The following is a 22,151-nucleotide window of genomic DNA, read 5'->3' as shown; positions in this document are numbered from 1 at the left end:
GTTTCACATTGGAACTAGAACTGGGGCTTCATGATAGATATTGAGATTCCATGCTAGAGCTAAAATAGAGATCCACACTTGAATCGGAATTGAGGCTCATGAGAGAGCTAGATTTGGGAGCCAGGGATGGCATTACTTATAATACCAACGCTCTGAAGGTTGATGCAGGAATATCACAGCAAGTTCTAGGTCAGCCTAGACACACAGTGACACCCTGTCTCATAATAATGGCAGCAACAACAGAGGAGCGAAACTCAGTGCTGCAGCTGGAGCTGTGGCTTCACAAACTGTTACCTGAGTTCTGAGTTTGATCATGTCAGCCTCCATCTGGGAATTGGACTCATTCAGCTCCTTGATCTCTTCGTCTAGCTGCTTAATTTCTTCATCATTTTCTATACCTGTAGTGGCAAAATTAGCATGTTAGAGATACTGTACCTGAAAACATAAGAGCAGAAATACGAATGTTTTCTCTGTTCTTTGTCTATTTGGGATTGAATTTGCATGGAAAATATAGCCTTGATTTCAAGAAACAGAGTTACAATTTCATGTCTTTCTACCCCTACCTCTTCCTCCTTTACTACTAAGGTGCCTAAGGAAAGAGCAGATCAACTGAACCTTGCAAAAACCTGGTGCAGCCAGGTCAGAGCTCCAGGCTGACTGACTAGAGCTGCTGATTTGGTCCTTTGACTCTGGGCAGAAGCTACCGCTCTGGTTCTTGACTGGCCCGGCTCTGCCTCCTCCTCCTCCTCCCCCTCCTCCTCCTCCTCCCCCTCCCCCTTCCCCTCTCCTCTTTTCTGGTACTAATGAGATGGCTTGGTGGGTAAAGGCGCTTGCTTCCAAGCTTGACTTTCCTACAGATATAATATGAAAGTGTGTAAGGATTCCTAGGTCATGTTATTACTGGGATGATTAAGCATGTGTTGTTAAAAGAAAAACTTTAGGGACTGGAAACATAGCTCAGCTGGTAGAGTGCTTCCTGCCATATAGGAAGCATTGGGTTTAAATCCCAACATTGCATGAAACAGCATTCCGAAGGTAGGGGTAGGAGGATCAGAAATACAAGGTCTTGCTGGGTGTGGTGGCACAAGCTCCTCCTCCTCCTCCTCCTCCTCCTCCCCCTCCTCACTTCCTCCTCCTTACTTCGGGAGCTTAGTGTCCTGCTCTCTCCCCCACTTTCTCTTCCATCATCCAGGTACACCAGGTTTCTATAAAAAATACCTAAGAGAATCACACCCTGGACTTGCTCACTCTGAAGCTTGGTTAGGTGTGAACCAGATTGTCCTGTGGTGAGCGGTCCTGGCCAGCGACTATAAATATTTGTGAGCCCCAGGTGGGCTGCCTAGGTGAGGCCTGGAAATCCAAGCCAATAGTCAAGTGTCTGTGTCTACAAAGGGTCTTTTCAATATCCACTCTGTTGTGCTCAGCTGCTGGCACCTTTACACCACCAAGATTAAAATGATGAGAATTCTCTTGTTTTTGGCTATGTGGCCTGACACAGTTGTGTACACACAGGAGGAGTGCGGAAGTGTTGCAGATGCCATTACCCATGAACGTGGCATGCCTGGGGCTGTGGGCCCCATTGGTCACCTGCCCCAGACTGATGAATGGCTGTATAGCAGCATGGGCCTTGAAGACTCTGTTTTCAAGCTTTGTAGAGAGAAGGGTCTGCCTGGCCCAGGATGGAGGTCAGAGATACCCCAGAACTGGCAGGAGAGAAGCTGTTCCTGGCCAAGAGTCCCAGGGTTGAAGAGAAAGAGGCAGGTCTATGAGGGTTGAGCCTTAGGTGTTGTTTTTGGTGAATGAAACAACAACGAAACAAAACAACTCCTCCCAAACCAAACCAAAAAACACGTTATCCTAAGATAAAGACTAAAAATCCTTATTTGGGAAGCAATTAACTCCCTCATTGCAAAATCAGGACTGAGGGATGAAAGTTGGAAGCTGAGAGTTGGCTAGCCCTAGCCTCCTGCTCTCTGCTAGGTGAGGTTTCCGACGTGAGCTGTCTCTCCTCTAAGACCTGCATACCCATCCCTCAAGCTCTTCATTCCCTTCTTCTTTGAACTGGGCCCTGTCTAATGGCTGCTTCCTTCACTGAGTATCTAGTAAGAGCGGATTGAGAGCAATATTCCAAGGGGTATTTGCGTTAGCTCCGGGGCTGGTCTCTAAGACGCAGTACTGAGGGGTTGTAAGCTCTTGCTGCCTGGATGGAGTTCAGTGCCTGTCTTCTTTCTGGCTATGAACTTGGCTTCTTACTGAGCAAGAGAGATGTAATCATTGCCTCCAGGTGTCTCAGAGCCAAATGCTTTATGCTGCCTTTTGGGGGCTCCAAGGAGAGGGCATGCAGAGGGGCCCAAGGTCACCTGAAAAGCAGAGACTCTAGCTGGTCTCTGTTTTCCCAGCACCTTCCCCTGCACTGGGCAGAAGGGAGCAGGTAGATGGGACACTAGCTCATAGCTGCTCAATGTCCTAAGGTGGCACCACACATGTTATGTCCCTGGAGAATGACAGACTATTTTTTAGGGGGTATTTGTGCCTGTCACCAGAAGAGGAAAATGCTTCTGCCTGGGACCTCAAGTAATATGAGAGGGAGAGAGAGAAAACCCTGGAGACGTGGGAGTGGCCAGTCCTGGAGTGTTTCAGCTGAGGTTAGAGAAGACAGCCCTTGACTAGAGCTACACAATCTAATGTCTGGGGCCTAAACCCAGGAATGCTGTTGTGGATCTACTGGTCTGATGTAGGGAGCTGTTAATTATAGCCCCTACATATGTGGTGCATGTGAGCTCTGAGGGCTTCTTGGAGAGCACACAGTTAGGATATGTCTTGGAAAAGGGGCCAGGACTTTTGCCTTTCTGGCTTCAGGGAGATTCTGGCTCAACATGACTTCTTTGAGAGGGGAGGAAGAAATTCTGCTGCGAGGATGCTCACCATTTTGGGGGCTAATCTCTTACAGGTCCTACTTAATGACTGCTAGAACCTGCTAAGGTGAGCACTGACTCATGGGTCTTGGGGAAACACAGGAAGTACTGCAGCCTCTGAGGTTTCTGTTTTGGTCAGTCAACCAATAATTGGCCTATTCTCTGTATTTCTTTTCAATTTTTATTTATTTATGTATGATGTTGTATGTGTGTAGTGTGTGTGTACTTGTATGGGTGTGTGAATGTGTGTGTGTGCACATACCTGTGTGTGGAGACCCCAGTTTTGCTTTAGAAGTTTTTCTCCTCAATCCCTCTTCCTGTTTATTTTTTGATACAGAGTTAACCTGTAGCTCATCAATTGTGCTAAGCTGACTAGCCAATGAGCCTCAGGGATCTGCCTGTCTCCTTCTTCCTCAGCTCTAGGGTTACAGGAACACACTGTCATGCCTAGTTTTTTGCATGGGTATCCAAATTCAGGTCCTTGTGCTTGCGTGGCAGGGACTTTACCCACGGAGCCATCTCCCAAGGCCTGTTCTGAATGAACACTCCTTAGTCCATGGATCAACATTGAACCCATACCCTGAAGCACCCTAATGTTCCTTGAAGAGGTATCCCTCTAGAACTATTTCCTCTTTGAGGGACATTGTGACTTCTGCTCTCAGGGATACTAGGCAACTCTTCAGCTCTATATCTAGGAACCTGTTCCCACAAGAAAATCACCAACATATGCACAACCGTACACACATATGGCTAGACCCCAAGAAGAAACCCATTTACAGTTTGCGAGCTGACACAAGAGGGCAGAATATCCCTGTTCCTGATCATTTGGGATTGCCCACTGGTGCTCAGCTGTTCTATCTGTACTTAGCCATAGATAATTCCAGAAGTGCATTGACTCTGAGCTTGCAATAAAATTGGCTAGTGGTTGAATTATGCATGTGAGATCTGAGAGTCATGAGGATAGACTATGGGATCTGTCTATGGTCTGGGGGCTGGTGTGGATCAGCTGTTATCTACTAAATCCTCTTATGGCTTCTGACTTTGCTTGGTAAACTTTTTATACACATGAAAACTTGCCACTAGCAGTAAGGACTCTTGAAGGGCATTTGAGACACAGATGGATTAAAGAGAGTCAGGCACTGGACACATTGAGAAAGGGGAGAGGGCAGGAAGGGAGCTGTCATTCTTGCCCCATGTCCCGAGTGCCCCAAAGCTGCTTCTGGGTAGGGCTGAGGGCCTGAAGAAAGAGGCAGGATAAGGGTGTCATGGTTTCTGGGGAGCAAGTGGGCCTAGTGATAGAGATCCCTGCGACATGGGATGTGGGAGGGACTGAATGGTCTCTGCTTCTGTGGTTTCAGAACAGTGAGCTAGAGTGGATACAGAGCTGTCATACAGTGATGGCCCACCTCCCTAACCAGCAGGTGTGCTGGGCACCCTGGGGTATGGTTACCATTGCTGGCCCGCTGCTTGATCGTCAACATTTGTTCTCCAGACAGCTTTGCTTTCTTCATTGCTGATGTGGCTCTCGGGCATCCTGACAAGCTGTTGATAAGATAAGAGATGGCTATTAGCCATGGGCTTTGGCAGAACCTGAGCCTTGCAGTGACAGGTGAGGCACCTCAGAGTGTTTCTTTATCAGGTCAACTGCTAAGAAAGGACTATCTGAATACAGGAGAAATACAGATCAATGGTGCCATGTGCCAGCACATACACACATGGGTAGGTGTGTGTGCTCTATATGCATGTGGGCACATGTGTGGGCTGATTGTGGGAGCATGATTAGTGTGGCCTGGGAGGGGTCTCTAGAGCAGGGCTGTAGTGTGTCTTGGGGGGTGTTTACAGAACAGGCATGTGAAGGGAAAAAGCATATGCTCTTCGTCATGGTGTAACTTGCACAGATTTTTACAACCTCTATGAAGGGATCGAACTGTTTTAAAAAAACTTTCTTATTATAAAACGCATCAAATTTATACAAAGGTTGGATTCAACCCAATTTCAAGCACACAGAAGTACATAAAGAAGGGTAGTGAACTCTCCACCCAGCTTTAGTCACCATGGCCCATGGAAGCCCTCTTTTATCTCATCCTCTCACAAGTTGTTTGTGAGAAAAATATCAGGTATGAAAACAACTACAATATTGTCACCAATTTTTCTGAAGGCAGTTTTGCTACTCAGCCAGCTGTGCAGTCCAGTTTTCAGACGGCCCATGCAGTGGTGGTTAATTTCCATTATCAATGTTACTGTATATGGACCCTCTTAGAAGACACACCTCTGGTTTGAAGGTGTTTCCAGAGAACTTTAACTGAAGAGGGAAGACCCACCCTGAATGTGGGTAACACCATTCCATAAGCTGAGGTTCTAGACTGAATAAAAAGGGTTTTAAAGGGAGAACACACGTTGAATGCTAGCAATCCCCTCTCTCTGCTTCCTGATGTACCCAGATGTGAAGAAGTTCCTGCCTACATGGCCTTAGGAGCTCCTGCCACCATGCCTTCCCTGCCACAATGGACTGTGTTCTCTGGGGCATGAGTCAAAGTAAATCCTTCCTCCCATAAATTGCTTTTGATCAGGTGTTTTCACAGCAACAAATACATGACCCTCTCTTTTGTCACTGTGTCTGTCCAGTTCTGCCCAAGCTTTCCAAGGCGCTGCTGGTGGATGTGTCTGATGGGAACTTTGCGCAGGGGCTTTCCTCTCTGGCTGAGTCTGTTGGAACCATCCTGTCCTTTACACAGAGCCTTCTTCCATGGATGGCATGTGTGGGCTACTTCACTCCCACAGAAGTACCCAGGAGAGGAAGGTAGACCCCATGGTTCCTCCAGGGACCCCATGAGCAGCGCTGGGTGGGGTGCTGGCAGAAGCTGAAGTTTCCTAGTGTCTTAGTAAATCTACCTCTGACTGTGGGCTCTAGGCCTTCATTTGTAAAATAAGAAGTGCAATGGAAGATCTGTGAAGGCCCTCCTGAAGTAAAGCTACTTCCTATCTGGGCATGGGCATGGTAGGATATTGTTACAATCCCAGTACTTGGGAGGTGGAGAAGGAGGGTTAGGAGTTCAGCATTCAGCTACATGGAGAGTTCAATGTGAGACCTTGCCACAGAATAAAACGGAACAAAATTCTCTTCCCATTCCCTGAAATGAGCTCAGAGTGAATCCATTGTCTAGATAAATGTCTACCTGTAGCTCTTTCGATACTAGGAGGAGGCAGGGGACTGCCTTTGGTATAATCTGTGCATGACAAGCCATGTCTCACTCGTCTCAGCTTTCTGCTGCTCGTCTGCCTGGAGCAGACATAGTCCAGCTCCAGTGGCCTCTGGGCATGCTCTGACAAACATCACAGGGTGATTCTTTCGAAGCATGGGTATCACTATGTGCTTGTACAAACACGAGATGGTGAAGCCATTGCCATGGGACATTGCAACTACTTTACAGTCAAGTTCTCTGTACAATTAGAAGAACCCCATTCTGAAATGACAAGTGTCATATGTCTGGTCTTGTGCAGTGGCCGCTTACTCATTGTTACCATTATCAGCATCATCTCTGTACAGGTCGGTAACTGCTGAACTCGGATACAACCAGATGCAGGGGGTTGCTTCCAGCTTTGCTCAAATACATGAGCAGTGCCTGGGCTACAGTGTTGTGATGGTTATGACCTTCCAGGGATAGGATGTCCTCAGCTGCAGTGTGGTCCATAGGATCTCTGTCTGTTCTAGGCTGGTTTTCAGATGTCCCCTGATCAAGAGGCACATGGCTAGCTGTACAGATCTTGATTGGTTCACTTGTAAAAGGAGAATAAGGTCAAATCAGAACTGTTTAACAAGCGTAAGAATTTCTGTGCATCGTTGCATCTGTCTGTGATAGCTGGGTACCTGAAGCAAGAGCCTCTTGGCTGTTGATTTTGAAGGAAGGTCATACCTGGACCCATCTGTGATAGGTTCATGCGCGGAGGCCCCAGTGCCAGGGCAGGTTGGGCATAAGCATAGGGAGCTGGTCAAGCCTCCTGCAGACTCTAGGATCTGGACTCATAGGATCATGATTGTGGACAAGAGTAGCACCCTACTCCAGCCTTGGGCTTGGCCCAGCTCCAGTCAGCTTGTGCCTCCCAAACTGTGGCAGTTCATATCTTCTTCCAGACAAATATCTGGCCATTGTGACTTGCAACAGATTTGCAGGGGTTAGAAAATTGGACAAGGAGCTTCAGACTGTGGAATGAGAACTGAGTTTTGGAGGTCTGGCTCCTTTCCTCAATGTGTACCCAGGCTGCAGGTCAGTATGCAACCTGAGCCACCTGTCCCTTGTCACTGTTACCCATCCCTGACTGTGACTGCAGGATCTCAGCCTGGGTTGAATCCACCTCAGTCCACAATGGTCCTGAGAACTCAATTCATTTCTTCAGCTACCTAGGAACAGTGGTTATCACCCAAGGCACTTCCTAGAGGTGTTTGTGATAGTCCTTCTGAAGCAACCTCATTATCAGATCAAGGCTCCCCACACCAGTGACTCCTCCCTGCAGCTTTGCATATAGCCATGACGTTCTTTGATGTTGTTTTCCTGCCCCAGCCCTCTACACTAAACCACCCAGTTTTCTTAATTGTCTATTAAATAGGGCCATCTGCTCCAGGAAGCCTCAAGTACATCCTCACCCTGGCTGTTTGCTTCTCCCAGCCTTGGGGTACCTGCAGCACAGCCAGAATTACCCTCAGGCATCACATTCTTAGGCATCACATCTTGCTGTTTCTAGACTGCAAGTACATCGTAGGAGGAGTTCCAGGATTATTTGCAGACTTTGGTGAAACTGCATATAGTAAAAAATGGAAAAACTACTGGTACTGGAAAATTCAGCTTTCATGGGACTTGCTCTGGGTCCCAACCTAGACAAGTGCCTGCAGCATCTTCTGCTCTTCCACTGCAGCAAGGAACACAGAACCTTTAACGCTTCGTCCAGTGAGTTCTCCAGGGCTGACCTGTATTGCTTTGCCACTGCAGATGTTAAGGGCTGCCTGGTGGCTCTGCTCTGTCAGCAGCTGGCTCACAAGCAAGCGTGGGGTAGAGCCTCGGATCTCTAACTCAGGATGGTGCTTCTTTCTCTGGAGTTCTTAGGAGGAAGCCAGATGGACTGGGTCACTCTGCTGCAGTCTGGCTCTCAGGGACTTTACTGACCAGACTCCTCAAACCTTTGTGCTCTTGATTGTAAAACGGTGATGAAAGACAAAGAAAAGCTCTTCCTTGCAGAGAACTGAACATAAAGAAAACCTATAAGCAGTAACCCTATGCTACCTCTCTGTGTCTTCAGTTAATAAATGTGCCTGCTGGGAATGGTGAATAAGAGTGTCATACCAGAATGAGGTTTGAGTAGGAGTTCGGGAAACTAAATTAGGAGACAAAGGCAGGCGCAGAGAATAATGCATCCTGCTCAAACAGACTTCATTTGGTTCCTGCCATTCCAATCCAGTGAGTTCATTGCCTGCATCAGTCAAATTTGGAAGTAAGCCCCAAGTATCCTGGCTCAGACCTCAGGGTGGTATCTGTCTCTCTGAAGATGCACTGTCATCTAACAGTCACTCATGCTGCTTGATCTTTGCCAACAGTCTGGAGCCAGCAGGTCAGGCTGGCTTTGGGATGGTGGGGGACAGTCTACACACTCACCTGTCCGAGGGAAGTAACCCATCCCGAGCTGCAGAGGGTAATTTCCAAGTGAAGGACCTCAGTCTGTTGTAGAAACCCTTTTCTAATTAAGACAGGTGGCTTCTGAGCTTAGGTTTGGAATTTCAGTGCTGAGAAGTTCTGGGCAATATGTGGTTAATGGCTCTTTCCCCCTTGCCTGGGGGGCCCAGACATCTGGTACCAGGCGCCACTGCAGGATTCAGTAAGAGCTTTAGTGGCTGCACCAGGAGGCTCCAAAGCCCCCTGTTAGAAGCTGGGCGTGACACATGAGGCGGGTAGATCTCGAGTTCAATGCCAGCCTAGTCTACTTAGAGAACCTGTCTGAAAAAAATCAAAACAAAACAAAACAAAACTAGAGCTTGTCTGTCATTGAATTTCATATCCTCATTAATTCATACAACAGTATTTGTGTTGTGCCCCACATGCAGCAGCAATCTCTGGATGAAAAGAGTTCCTAATAACGTCAACAGCGGTGACTGACAGACCCCTCCAAGATGCTGTGTTTCAGCAGGTGGCCCAGCACCAGCCTGAGCCCTCTGTCCTCTATGGCCTTCTACACTGCCCGTCAATGACAGATGATTCCAGCAGGTTTCCCAGGGGAGTTGGAGTCTAGAGAGTGCTGCCCGTTGTGAATCACTATCTCCCTAAACTGGGACCTGAGACCTCAGTGCACACAAGAGATGGAAAGTCTAACAGATGTTTATGAGTACTTGGTTTCATGGTAAGCAGCCATGGACAGGGTAGAACTGGACAGAACATCTGGAGCCTTGATTTGGAGCATGTCCAGCATTAGACTGATGGGTGTGGGGGCTGCAGTGGTAGGCAGAGTGATGGCTGGAGACTGACTTCTTTGCTGAGGCCACTGGATTCAAGAATATGCCCTGAAGGTGGTGTTGCTGATAGCAGCACAGAGGGCACCTGCAAAAGGTCACTGTGCCCTGTGAAGGGCCATGGAGGGAGACAGAGAGCAGTGGAGGCTGGTGGCGGGGGCGTGGTGGTGGAGCAGAGTGAGGTCTGGGGAGATGGTTGCAGGACAGTGCTACCCAGAGACATGAGGAGGAGAGGACATTCCACTGCTTCTAGCTTTGAGTGCTGCTGCTGAGTATACCTGATCCTAGGGATCTCTCTCTCTCTCTCTTTCTCTCTCTCTCCCTCCCTGCCTCCTTCCTTCCCTTCTAGGTTTTGTTTGTGATAGCTCTACCTGTCATGTGGAGAGGGTGCAGTTCCCAGCTGAATAATCCAGGACAGCATGTATTCTTGCTGTGAGGGTGTTTCGTAGTGGTCAACACCCATTGTCAATTGATTTCTGCAAAGAAGGTTGTCTTCTACACAAGGGATGGAGCTGGTAGGTCAGTTTACAGACCCGGAGAACAGACTTGGCCTGAGGTTGCAATGTCAGTGCAACCTGACAGACATGCCAAGCCTGGCAGCCCAGGCAGAGGAACTCCTTCCTTACTATGTCTGTCCATATCTCCCATGGGATTTGCTTTAGGGGAACCCTGGCTAGAGCCTTCTTTATCCATCCGCTTTCTGAAGGAGGACTCGGGGCTTTTGTCTTGGGAACGAACTTTCTTTCTCTTTCTTTCTTTCTTTCTTTCTTTCTTTCTTTCTTTCTTTCTTTCTTTTGTAATTTTCCTCCCATTTTCTCTCTTCTCTTTTTTTTCAGAAAAATCTCAGTTATTGCTCATCAAACCTCTTGAACCATTCATATATTCTTCTGAAATATATTTTATATATTTCTTGTTATATTTTTACCATTTATGGGAGACTGCTTCAATTTTGCATCTTTGCTTTCCAGAAAATCCTTCCATCATACTTATGTTTTAAAGATATATTTTCCCCTTAGATTGCAAATGCATTTTAATATTCTTTCTGTCCTTTTCTGCCTGATGGTAAATGATAGACTTTAAAAAGATTCCTTCTTTTTCCAGAGTGTTTCTGTTTTCTGTTTCTCCTCTTCTTTTTGGGTTTGTTTGTCATGTGACCCAGCACTCTCCTTAAGTGTCAGTGATCTTTTGTTACGGTCACCTCTTGCAGGCACTGGTGACCACTCGCATGTTTTCCTTGACTGGAGGCTTGAGAAAGGAGCTGGGCCCTTCCTCCAACGAGGCTGAGGTGGCGAGGATGTGGACGTACGTCAGCGTATGTTCACGTCTTTTCTCCTATCCTTCTCTGTTCCATCTCTTAACTTCCACCTCCTAGCTTAGAAGCTGCCTAGTTGCTTAGTAGGAAGCTGAACCCTGAACTTGTCTCTCCTTTGCAAGCACCAGTGTGTGGGATATGGTGGTGTTCTCTTTTGTTGCGTTGTGCTGTGTTTTGCAGGTTTATATGATGAGAGTTGGTCATATTAGTAGAATCTTGAGATTCAGAGAAGACAAGTGTGTATCAGTCTATGGAGTTTGACTAGGGTTCTTAATAGAGATGATACTGAAAACTATATGAGAGAATACAATCTTATACTTTTGTACACTGGTCAAAGAGCTTGCATTTTTCTCCCCTCCTGACGTATCTATATGGCTGAGCACAATTTGTCCCCAGTACAGGTCTCCTTTCTCCTCAGGAGTTGGTATTTAGTGGGAAATTGCCTACACTTTGGGCAAAGTGTGACCCCAGAGAGTCTTTTTAACTGAGGCAGGGTGGCTGTTGGTAGAAAAGCTGACCCTGAAGGGGAGGTCAAAGTACTACAGGGCAGAGTTCCAAGACCCAGAGGCCCCAGGGCAGCTTCCCATGCTTGTGCTTGTAGGATAAGAACTTGTCTCTGCCTAAGTCTCCATTTGAGTCCTCTGCACCTTGTCATTGACCCTGACTCTAATGGACAGCAAGGCTAGTTTTCCTTTTGTTTCCCTAGGAGGTTCAGAGTGAAGCTTAGTGGTTGTGGATTGCCAAATCTCCAAATAGGAAAGGCTAATTATCCCAAGTTCCAGGTCCTGTGGGTGTAGCACTGCTTGGAAATACCGTCTTAAGGTTGAGATCAAGTTAACGTTGGCCCTAATGCAACTTGACCCATGTCAGATGGGAAATTTGGACACAAACACAGGAGCGAATGTCCTATAACGATGCAAGGAGGAAGAGCCTTGAGTGACAGTGCTCTCAAGACTGGAAAAGGCAGGTGTCCTCCTGTCCTCAAGGTTTCAGATGTTTGGCTTCAGCTACAGAGGGACGTTTCTGTGGTTTAAACTACCCAGTGCTGGTTTTCTGGGTGTCCTTTGGAAATCAGTGAAGTCACATCCAGTGATGCATCTGGGCTTCTTATAAAATGTCCCCATGTTCCCATTCTCTTCTTCTTGTTTGAGCACATAGTGCTTTTGCACAGAGGCATTGATATGTGGGAAGGGCAGTTAAATGAGAGTACCTCTGTGCTTGAGACTGCCCATGTAGGGCAGGGAAGACAGCCGGCAGGTGGTATGGTTGTGGATGTGGTGGTCATTGTTGTGGTATTGTGTCTGTTGTGGTTGTGGGGATGATGGTGACTGTTGCCATGGTGGTGGTTATGATGGTTGTAGTGACTGCTGTGATGACTACTACCACCACCAATGTAGCAATCATAGCTCCTGCAACCACCACCACAGCCCCACAATCATAATCACCATCACTGCTGCAGCTACCATGACCGCCACTAAAACCACTTCCACTATAACAATCAGAGTTACCACAACCATCCCTGCAACAACTACCACAGCCACCACCACTGCAACAAACACCCCAACCACCACAACCACTATCACTACCACAACCATCATCACAACCACCACAGCCACCATCACTGCTGCAACTACCACAACCACCACTAAAAACCACCTCCACTATAACGTCAGAGTTACAACAACCATCGTTGCAACCACCACCACAACCACTATTAAAATAAATGTCACAACCATCACCATTATACTACTCACTACAACTGCCACTGCAACAATCACTACTACCACTGTAACAATCACCACCACAATCACAACCACTACAGCAACTACCAAAACTACCACCACATAGCATCATAGCACCACAAACACCCAACCTCTCTATGCTGGGGATGAAGCGCTGATGGAAGTCGTGCTGAAGCTGCCTGAGCCCCGCCCTCCCCTTCTAGTTTGCATTTGAGTGTGAAGCGGCTCAGCAGGAGACTGCCCCAGGATGCCTGTCCTTCCACTGAAGACTAGTGATATGTTGGATTAGAAACAATTCCCAGGGGAAGTTCTAGATATGGTGACTCGGTTTTGCCAAGGTTCTGGGAAATCAAATAAACATTGTAGAAAAAGCTGCAGAAGACTCATAGCCCAGCCTGAGGCCAGGGAGGGCCTGGGCAATGGCTCCAAAGAAAATATGTGCTGGGCAGGGCCAGTAAAAGATACATCTTAGTTCTAAAAATACTTGTTTTTAGTGTTAGGATTTGAACTCTAATTTTGGAGACTTTCTAAATTTACTTACGGAATTAGAACTAAGGTGACGATAACTGAGAATGCTTAATACATACTTGTCCCTCAGTCTCGAGATCGTTAAGTCTCTAAACAGATACCAATTGTCACACATGCTCACATTCTTTTTATGAAATTGTACGGTATTCACATATAATGTTCCCAATCCTCCCTTGCACTTGTTCATTTTTTTTCTGTGGTACTGTGGATTGAACCTACAGCCTTGTGCAAGCTAGATAAGTGCTCTGCACCGAGCTGTGTCTTCCACTTTACACAATCTCTGGGTTACTTCTAATACCCAGTACAATAACTTCCGGGGGTGGGGAGGAAGCAGGCTGGAGAGGTGGCTCAGCATTTAAGAGTACATACTGCTCTTACAGAAGACCCGAGTTTGGTTCCCAGCACCTATATTGGGCAATGGATGGTGAAAAGCTCACAACCACCTGTAACTCCAATTCCAAGGGATCTGACACATTCTTCTGGGTTCTATGGGTACCTGAATGCATACATGCACATTCTCCCATAGACATACATACAGAAATATGTGCACAGACCCACATACATACACATAATTAAAAATAAAAATTAATCTTTTGGGGGTTGGAGAGATGACTCAGTTAAGAGCACTGGTTTCAGTTCCCGGCACCCACATGGTGACTAACAGCCATCTGTAATTCCAGTTCCAGGGGATCCAATACCCTCTTCTGACCTCCACAGGCATTGCATGACACTGGTGCACTTGCATACATGCAGGCAAAACACTCACACACATAAAATAATAAACAAAAACATTTAACAATGCAATTTTGGGGGAATTAGCTGTTATACTGCACTGTTTGGGGAACACTGACAAGATAAAAGTGTGCACGATTGGAACAGACACAGCCTGCAGTTGGGTGACTCCTGGGATGGGGAGGCTGCCTGTGCTCACACATAGAAAGAGGGTTTTACTTGTTAAGAAGCCTCTGCTCTTTTTGCATCTCTCTCTTGCATGTACAGACTGCTTGTGCATATCTCCAGCCGAGTCTGTTCCCACCCAGGCTCAATGAAGGTTTTCCAAGAGAATGGGTATCTGAGCCAGTTAGGCCCGGCAGAGGTCTTTCCTGCACGTGCCTCCCCCTCGTATCCTCTTGCGTACACCCAGTGAAGCTCACTAGGCTGCTATAGGCCCCAGGTCCTCAGCTATGCATGGTGGGAGGGAACACAGTCACCTGTATTAAGCAACACTAGAGCTCGTTCCCTCACACAGAGACCCTGATGCATGAATATTTTGTGCCGCGCTAAGAGAAATACTGATGGTGTGAGGGAGGCGGCAGTCTCCCAAGCATTCACTAAGGACACTAGGAACATGGCTGGAAATGTGCATTTGCTTTGAAGCCTTCTCTTCTCTTGCTCCTGAAAACCCAGAACATTCTGCCCCCTTGCTCAGTGTGCCCATGCCTTCTAGCTCTCCACTTTGAGGCCTCTCAGCCATGTGGCCTCCTGTGATGGTGGCTTCTTCTTGGTGCTCCTGCCCCATCGTGGTGCCTGGTCTCGGTGCTGTCTGTGACCCTTCTGTCTTTCCCATGGCCTTACTGACCCACTGGTCAGCAGGTGTTTCTAGCGATGTCCTGGGTACCATGCTTCTCATTCTCTTTCTGCTCTCTGTGAACCACAGAGCCACCTGTTGGCCAGATCTTGGTCTCACTAAGGATGGCTCTCCTCCCCTATTTTCAGTTGCCCAGCAGATATTTCTAGTTTAAAGTGCCAGAAAATCTCAAGTCAACACATTTAATATGAAGCCGCCATACCATTGCTGTCTTCTGTTATAGTCTGAATGTTTGTGTGCCCTGAAGCTCACATTTTATTAAGATTTAATTTTCATTTTTAATTATGTGTATGTGCATGTGTGTGTGTGTGTGTGTGTGTGTGTGTGTGTGTGTGTGTGTGTGAAATATGTGTGGGTGCGCGCCCACAGGAAGGTAGAGGATTTGAGGGCCTGGGGGTCATAAAGAATTTCAGTGCAAGTATGTGTGTGTGTGTGTGTGTGTGTGTGTGTGTGTGTGTGTGTGTGTGGTAAATATGTGGGTGCGGGTGCCCACAGAGTCCAGAAAAGGGTGTCAAAGCCCTTGGATCTGGAGTTACAGGTGGTTGTGAGCCTCCTACCATATGATGTTGGTACTGAGAACTAAACTCGGGTCCTCTGTAGGACAGTATGCACTCAACCATCTCCCCATCCCTGTTCATGTGTTTTTGTTTGGTTTTGTTTGTTTTTTATTTTTTATTTTTGAGACAGGGTCTCATGTATCCCAGACTGGATACATTAAGCTGGATATATAGCTGAGGACAACCTTGAACTTCTGATCCTTCTGCCTCTTACCTGTGGACTAATAGAGTTGACTGCCATACCAGCTTTATGTGGTGCTGGAGACTTTGTACATAACCAAACAACATCCCCAATCCCCAAAGCTCACACATTCAACCCTTACTTCATGGGGACTGTATCAGGAGGCAGAGTCTGTAATGAGGATATTAAGGTTAAATGAGATCAGATGGTGGGCCTTGAGCTCATGAGATTATGTTCTTTAAATAAATATTTTATTCATTATTTTTTATTTTATGTGTATAAGTGTATTTCCTGCATGTAAGTACACCTGTGTCGTGGAATACCCAAAGAGGTCAGAAGAAGCATTAGCTCCCTTGGATCTGGAGTTACGGACAATTGTTAGCTGCCATATCGGTGCTGGGAATTGAACTTGGGTCCTCTGCAAGGACCCAAGTGCTCTTAACCGCTTGTTATTATAAGGAGAGGATTTATATTCTCTCTTGGCTCTAGAAGACTCTGCAAGAAGGTGGTTGCAATCCAGAAAATGGCTCTGGCCAGTAGCCCAGCTGCAGTACCTTGATCTCAGATTTTAACCTCTGGTGCATGAAAAATGGTTTCTGTCACTCAGTGTTTTGTTACAACTGCCAGAGCTCAGTAAGATGTCCACCTTTCAAAACTTAGTTCTTTTTTTGTACCTTGAGCCTGTGGTCTTGGTCTTGTATAAGCTGAGGCCCCATGGCCTCTTCCCCAACATTGCCTCCTGTGGCACCACCGTTTGCCTCCTAACACTTTCTCCAGGCCTCTACCCCTTCCTGTAGAAATGCAGACTCCAGGCTTCTTCTAAAGCCTTACTGTTTCTCTTACCATACCATCCTCCATCTTCAACACACATCTTGGCTCACTCGTCTCCTAGGGATGTCTAGAAGCCCACCCTGCTCACTTGAAGGAGAGCTAAGACCTTTCCCCTTGGAGATGCTGGTTCCCGGGACATCTTACGGCTGCATAACACCCCTCCTCTCATGCAGTCTCTTCCTCTTATCTAGGGAACAGACCAGGGAATCCAGCTTGGCACACCAGACATGAACATCCCAAGGTTGTGCTGTTGAAGTATTTCCACCTATGCTCCCTGAGTGAAACGAGTGAAATAAGTCACTGAGGCATCAGCTGCTCATCAGACAGGGTGGCAGCAGGCTGGGACTCCCTTGGGAAATTCCCAAAATGTCTGGGTTTTCCAGGAAGCCTCTGGAAGTCTGCATTCAGGCTCCCCCACTGAGAGCTGCCCTGTGCTATGCCTGTCCTTTGCATGTGCCCCGCTCCATCTGCCTTGAGGATGAGATCTTATGTGAATGTATCCCTCATGGTGCCTCCCACCTGGGCCCCTGAGGACGGGTCTTACTGACCACAACTTTGGGCTTCACTGTGCCCTGCATGGAGCTTGGCTCTAGTGAGCAACCCCGTACTTGCTAGATGGAGCCAACCATGCCACTGTACTACACCCTGGCCCAGATGGCTCTCTTGCTGTGGCTGGGCTCTATAGTGTGTTAAGCAGGGATCACTGAAAAACATTTCCCTGCCCCATGGTTCCTGGATTTCTACATCCTCCTGTACGAAGCCACGATTTTCTCCACTGACATTTGTCATTGCAGGGTTATCTCCTGACTTCCTTTTCGGCTTTCTCTAGGCATAGCCCTCATTTCTGAAAGAACCTGAGAATGTCATTCCACCATCCAATCTCACACTCCCTCAGAGGTGCCAGGAACCATGTGGCCAGTAGCCTGATGGGTCCTTGGGATGCAGATGGACCCCTTGGCCCTCTTAGTGACATCTAGCTGTGACAGTCTGACTTTCTGACCACAGGTGGGTCTTCAATGACTCATTTGGACACAGCCCCCTGTGGGAGAGCAATGGTGAATGTGGACATACTGTAAAGAGTGTGTACCTGCAGATCGAACTGTCTAGAATCCAGAAAATAGTCTTTAATGTGCCAATTAAAGGGAAAGAAATTCAAAGGACTTTGACCTTTTTTTTTGCTGAGTCTCAGAGGCCTCTGCCTAACATTGAGAATACAACTGTTTCTGAAGGGTCGATTTTCACTTGAAGAACTGCTTTCTGAGAAAGATCCAGTCACTCCTAGAGGTAAGATGAAACCATTCCTATTTCCTTTAGATCAGCTCTGCCTTCATTCTGACATGACTTGGCTTAGGAAGCAGGATAGGAGGAAAGGCCCCTCCCCTTTCTACATGCGTGAGAATGTTGACTGCTCCCTACTATATATCCACCTGGAGAGGGTCTCACAGCACACAGCTGGATGCTCAGAGCAGGAGAGACTCTGAACTTGGAGCCCTGGGGGAACGGCTTCATGTGCCCAGGGAGGGAGTCACAGACATTTGTTTCTGCTTCTACTCTTCGTATTTTGGCACCTCCTAGAAAGCAATTCTTTGTCACTAACAAGTTATCACAATTTTGGGGAAAAGAGAAATAAGAGGTGGCTTCTCTCTCTATCTAGTCTTTGATTCCAGAAGTGCCTTTGCTATCAACACCAGGAGTACAAGGGGCTCTGTGCCTCCACACAGTGACAGTGCTGGCTTTCCTGGGTAGGTAAGGCAGCTCAGCTCTGGAGCCTCAGACAGTTCACATCAGTGCTCCTGACTCAACAATACTGAACAGTGCAGTTAAAGATAGCCAAGATGCCATTTCACTTTGTATGAATTTACTGCAATCATAATATCAAGTGAGCAGGATGGGGTATTCAGGCCTGAGGCATCCCTGTCACCATGTGCCTGGTGGTCCCTGCATGCAGGTGTGTTCACACTCATGGAGGGATTTGGTCCTGCCCCGCACTTCCAGAGCTCTCCTAGTACACATCAGTACTTACTTATTCAGTCTTTGATAGAGCACACATTGGTTTTCTTTTCCTTGTCAAGGACACAAGCCCAGCAGCCCTGAGCTCTGATTACACCCTTACAGGAATTAAAGTCTCAGCATTGCTCTGCCAATGACCTGCATGGCACTAGACAGGAAGGACCTCTGAGATGACTGACACACCCCCATGTTCACTCCTTTTCCTAGCGTGTGTCCTGATGCCCCAGGTGGAGCTGCAAGGCCCCTCCTAGCACCTGCTGGACAGGAGACTTGCATTGGGGTGGGATCCTTCTACTCATGTTCTTGACTTCTGTGGCCTCCAGAGACCTGAGAACCTAAAAGAAGGTACTGACCCAGCCTTGTAATGAAGGAAGCTTGAAGCAATAGAAGCCAGGCCCACAGAGCTCTAACTGACCTGCTGATGGATTTCTGGAAAATGGTTTGATCATCCTGAACCTGCTACCTGGGTACTGACTACACCCCGGAGCCTATCAGTTTGTGAAAATGAGAACATGATTTAAAACAAAAGCTCCGCTTGGTCAGAGGTCTTGGTGGCATGTCCCTTCGTAGGAAAGATGCAGAAGAGGTAGGGGGTGAGCAGGAGGGCTACAGTGAGTCCCATAGCAGAGACATTTGCTGGGTATTTGGGGAGGGGCTGGGCAGGCTGAGTCCCTGGCTGCTCCTGGATCTCCTGGTGCTTGAACTCCAGCGATCCTCCCTTCCCTAGGAGCCTTGGGTATATTCTGAGAACAGCAGGGACTTTCCAGGCTCTAACACAAGTGGAGAGTGGAGTAAACACCACCTACCCTGCACCTTAGATTTGCTACTGAAGAGCAAATGAATAGATCTAAGAGGGAGGTGCCTCTGGGGACAGAGCCTCTGCAGAATGTACCACCTCTTCTGAGATGTGAATGCAGCTTGGATAGTCTGTGACCAAGGATGCTTAGCTCAGGCAGGGGTTGTAACTTGCTAGAAAACATAAATGTCCTTACTTACATGCCACACAGGCAGCCCTTTCAAGGTTTAAAAAGTTACTAATAGTTGAAGTTAGGGGAAGAGGAAGTCTGTGTAGGGCCTTTTGGCACCACCTCTCCAAATTTTTAAAACACAGCACTGCTTTGGGGACTGGATCCTCATGTTGCTATCACAGGAAAAGGCAGATGCTTGCAGACGGAAGTATGCCCAGCCTGCTGAGTGTAGCAGGTAGTGGTGCCCAGTGGTGGTGATGGTGGCCCAGGAGAAGGAGGCAGCTGGGTGTCTCCAGGGTTATTATTCTGAGGCCTGCTGGTTCTGGTCATGCTGTGAACAGACTGGCTGTCTCCTTGTGTGGAGACTGAGAGGACACAGGGACCTATTTGTTTGTATGAACACGGGAACTAATGGCCCAGGCCTAGGGGTACATGTGCTTTGTGTATGCACATTGCTGTTTAGGGGCAACTTTTGAGAGCAGATGGGTCACCATTCTTGGAAGGTAGCTGAGAGATTTTATCAGAGAAAATATCTCATTCTTTTCAAAAATATTTATACCATTAGAGTTTTCTACCTGAGCAGGGGTATTTTTTTCTTTTCTTTCTTCTTCCTTTTTTTTTTCATGTGTGCACATGTATGTGTTCATCTATGTGTGAGCACATGGAGACCAGGGGACATTGGGTCTCCTACTCTACCTCTCTCCACCTTGCTCCTTTGAGACAGGGCCTCTGCATAAACATAGAGCTTGTGGCTTTTTTTGGCCAGGCTGGCAGCCACCAAGCCCCAGTCACCCTGTCCCATCCCCAGTGCTGTGGTTCCAAAGCACACAGGAATATGCTTGCCTTGTTACATGGTTGTTGGGATCCAAACTCAGATCCTCATTCCTGCACAGCACAGCAAGTGCTCTTACCCAATGAGCCATCTCTGGAGCCCAGGAATTTCTTTAGAACTAAGATACTTCAAAATGTTCATGCTTAGTGTCTCATATGCCTGAAGTTGCCATTGTGCCTTTGGCCTGTGTGTCAGGGCTGCTTATTAGTTGAGGTTGTTTTACAGACAGACCTAGATGTGTGTCTGTGTATGATGTGTGCAGGAAGCATCACCGAGAAACAACAAAGGGACCCTATGAGACCTCCTCACAGGCAAGCTTTGGTGCTGTGCAAATGGTGCCTGAGCTCTGGAATTCCTCTGTCATGTGGGTCCCTGGCACTCAGATGCCAACTCTAAAGGGTCTCACTGGCTTTTCTGTGGGACTACCCTCTGATGAGACCCATCACTTCCCCAAGGAGTCCGGCTAGGGCCACACCACAAAACAAGCATCTTCAAGACAATCATGTTTCTTTTTAAATTAAGCAAATAAAAATTAACAGGGTTGATTGAGTCTCTGAGAGTTTTCTCACATATCTGTTGTGGACCTAACATAAGGCCACTGTGACAAGCACCGTCCTCTGTCCCCACACTGGGGATGCTTGGGAATTCCAGCCAAGAGGGAAATGGCTCAACCTTCAGATATTTATGTACTTATATGTGTGCCCTTGTGGGTTTGTGAAAGATTAAAATCTGCTTCTTACTATGGATCTTGATTTTAGAAGAAACCCAGAAACCAGTTTCCTAATAGGTGGATATGGTTGAAGTGGCTTTTGGCAGCTTGGCTCCTCTTCTCCCAGACCTTCCCATTTTGTTAGTTTGGTGGGTTTTCTTTCTCAGCACAGATGATTAGGAAGAGGGTGAAACCTGCTCCCTCCAGGGTCAGCTATGGTAGCTGAGCAGTGACCTGCCAAGTATGGAGGGACTCACCTGCGGTGCGTGAGGAAACTGCCGCTGACGTGTCCGGACCCATCACACCCCGGCGTGGGACAGGACATGCCTTCCGTCTTGACTGACTTCCAGGAGAACTGAGAACCGTTGAGGTACCCATCCTTCTGCCTCTTGGCCGCCAAGGGGCATCCAGAGGCGCTGCGGTGGGATGCGTATTTCCCAGTGATGTGGCCTTGACCATCACAGCCAGGGACTGGACACCTGGACAATAGACAGAGGACAAACTTCACTGTCTTTCCATCATGACCCTGGTGAGTGCTGTACATAATTGCCCTGTGTGAAAGTGAAAAAGAACATCCATGTTCTACTGAACATAAGAAAGGGAAAGAACAGGAAAAAGAAGGAAAACAGAAGAGCTTGACGTGGTGACATAGGTCTTTAATTCCAGCACTGGGGAGGCGGAAGGAGGATCAGAAAGAAAAATCGCCAGAAGACACCACCTAGTGGAGTTGTGCAGTAATGCACCCTTTTAGAAATGTACACTAGGAACAGTCAGCTCAGAAACTGTCTACTAACGAGAGGGACCATGATCCACAGGATGCTGGTGTCTGAAGAAGATCCCACTTTTGGGCAGAATCACAGCTTTTCTAGTGGAGAATTGCAAAACTAATGTGTAAGTATGGACACTGAATTAAAGTGTGCTAATTCACCAACCTATGCTCTCTAAAGGGCTAGGAAGCACTCTGTGTGTGGCTGTGCTCTTGAGAGACCACAGAGTATCTGAAGCTAAATGAGATGGCACACCCCAGGCTCAGAATCTAAGGTTCCAGAGTGGATGGTGCAGCAAGTAGTGCAGCTGGTGGCCCACACCTGGGGCTGTGTTGCCATTTGCTTGCCACAGCGTGGGAGGGGCACAGAGTCAACCAGAGAAGCCAGTGTGTCTCAGAGAAGGCAAGACTGACTTCATGGTCTCTGATGTTCAGGGCTGGTGGGTTTGACCTTGAACTTCTGATTCTCCTGCCCTTATCTCCTGCCTACTGGGATTATAGGTGTTAGAGGTGTGTGCCACAATGCTTGGTTTATGCAGTGGTGGGGATCAAACACAGGGTCTCACAAATGCTGGCAGGCACTCTACCAACAGAGCTACATCTTGAGTCCTGTGCTTTTTGAACAGCAGAATCTACATCCATGGAAACCATATTTTCTGTTAATTTTGATAAGTTTTAGTTTATCTTTTCTTTTCCTTTCTTCCTTTCCTTCTTTCGTT

General features: G+C 47.4%; 1 protein-coding gene across 11 annotated transcripts in view; it reads right to left on the bottom strand.

The window, feature by feature from the left end:
* Myt1l (myelin transcription factor 1 like) overlaps nt 1–22,151 on the bottom strand; it is a 457,396-nt gene that overhangs the window by 10,374 nt on the left and 424,871 nt on the right. For 8 of the 11 annotated variants that reach the window (XM_017802471.1, XM_008850171.2, XM_008850177.2 and 5 more), the window contains 3 exons: nt 20,924–21,145; nt 4,366–4,457; nt 289–398 (listed from right to left, as the gene is read on the bottom strand). In XM_017802471.1, the coding sequence (XP_017657960.1) occupies nt 289–398; nt 4,366–4,457; nt 20,924–21,145 (424 nt within the window). The remainder of the gene's footprint in view (nt 1–288; nt 399–4,365; nt 4,458–20,923; nt 21,146–22,151) is intronic. The other 3 variants (XM_008850175.2, XM_008850178.2, XM_029554603.1) reach the window with 1 other exon arrangement.

This window comes from Nannospalax galili, unplaced genomic scaffold, assembly GCF_000622305.1.
Source record: "Nannospalax galili isolate Female #2095 unplaced genomic scaffold, S.galili_v1.0 scaffold100, whole genome shotgun sequence".
In the NCBI taxonomy this organism is placed as follows: domain Eukaryota; kingdom Metazoa; phylum Chordata; class Mammalia; order Rodentia; family Spalacidae; genus Nannospalax; species Nannospalax galili.
This window is presented reverse-complemented; position numbering and strand designations above follow the sequence as displayed.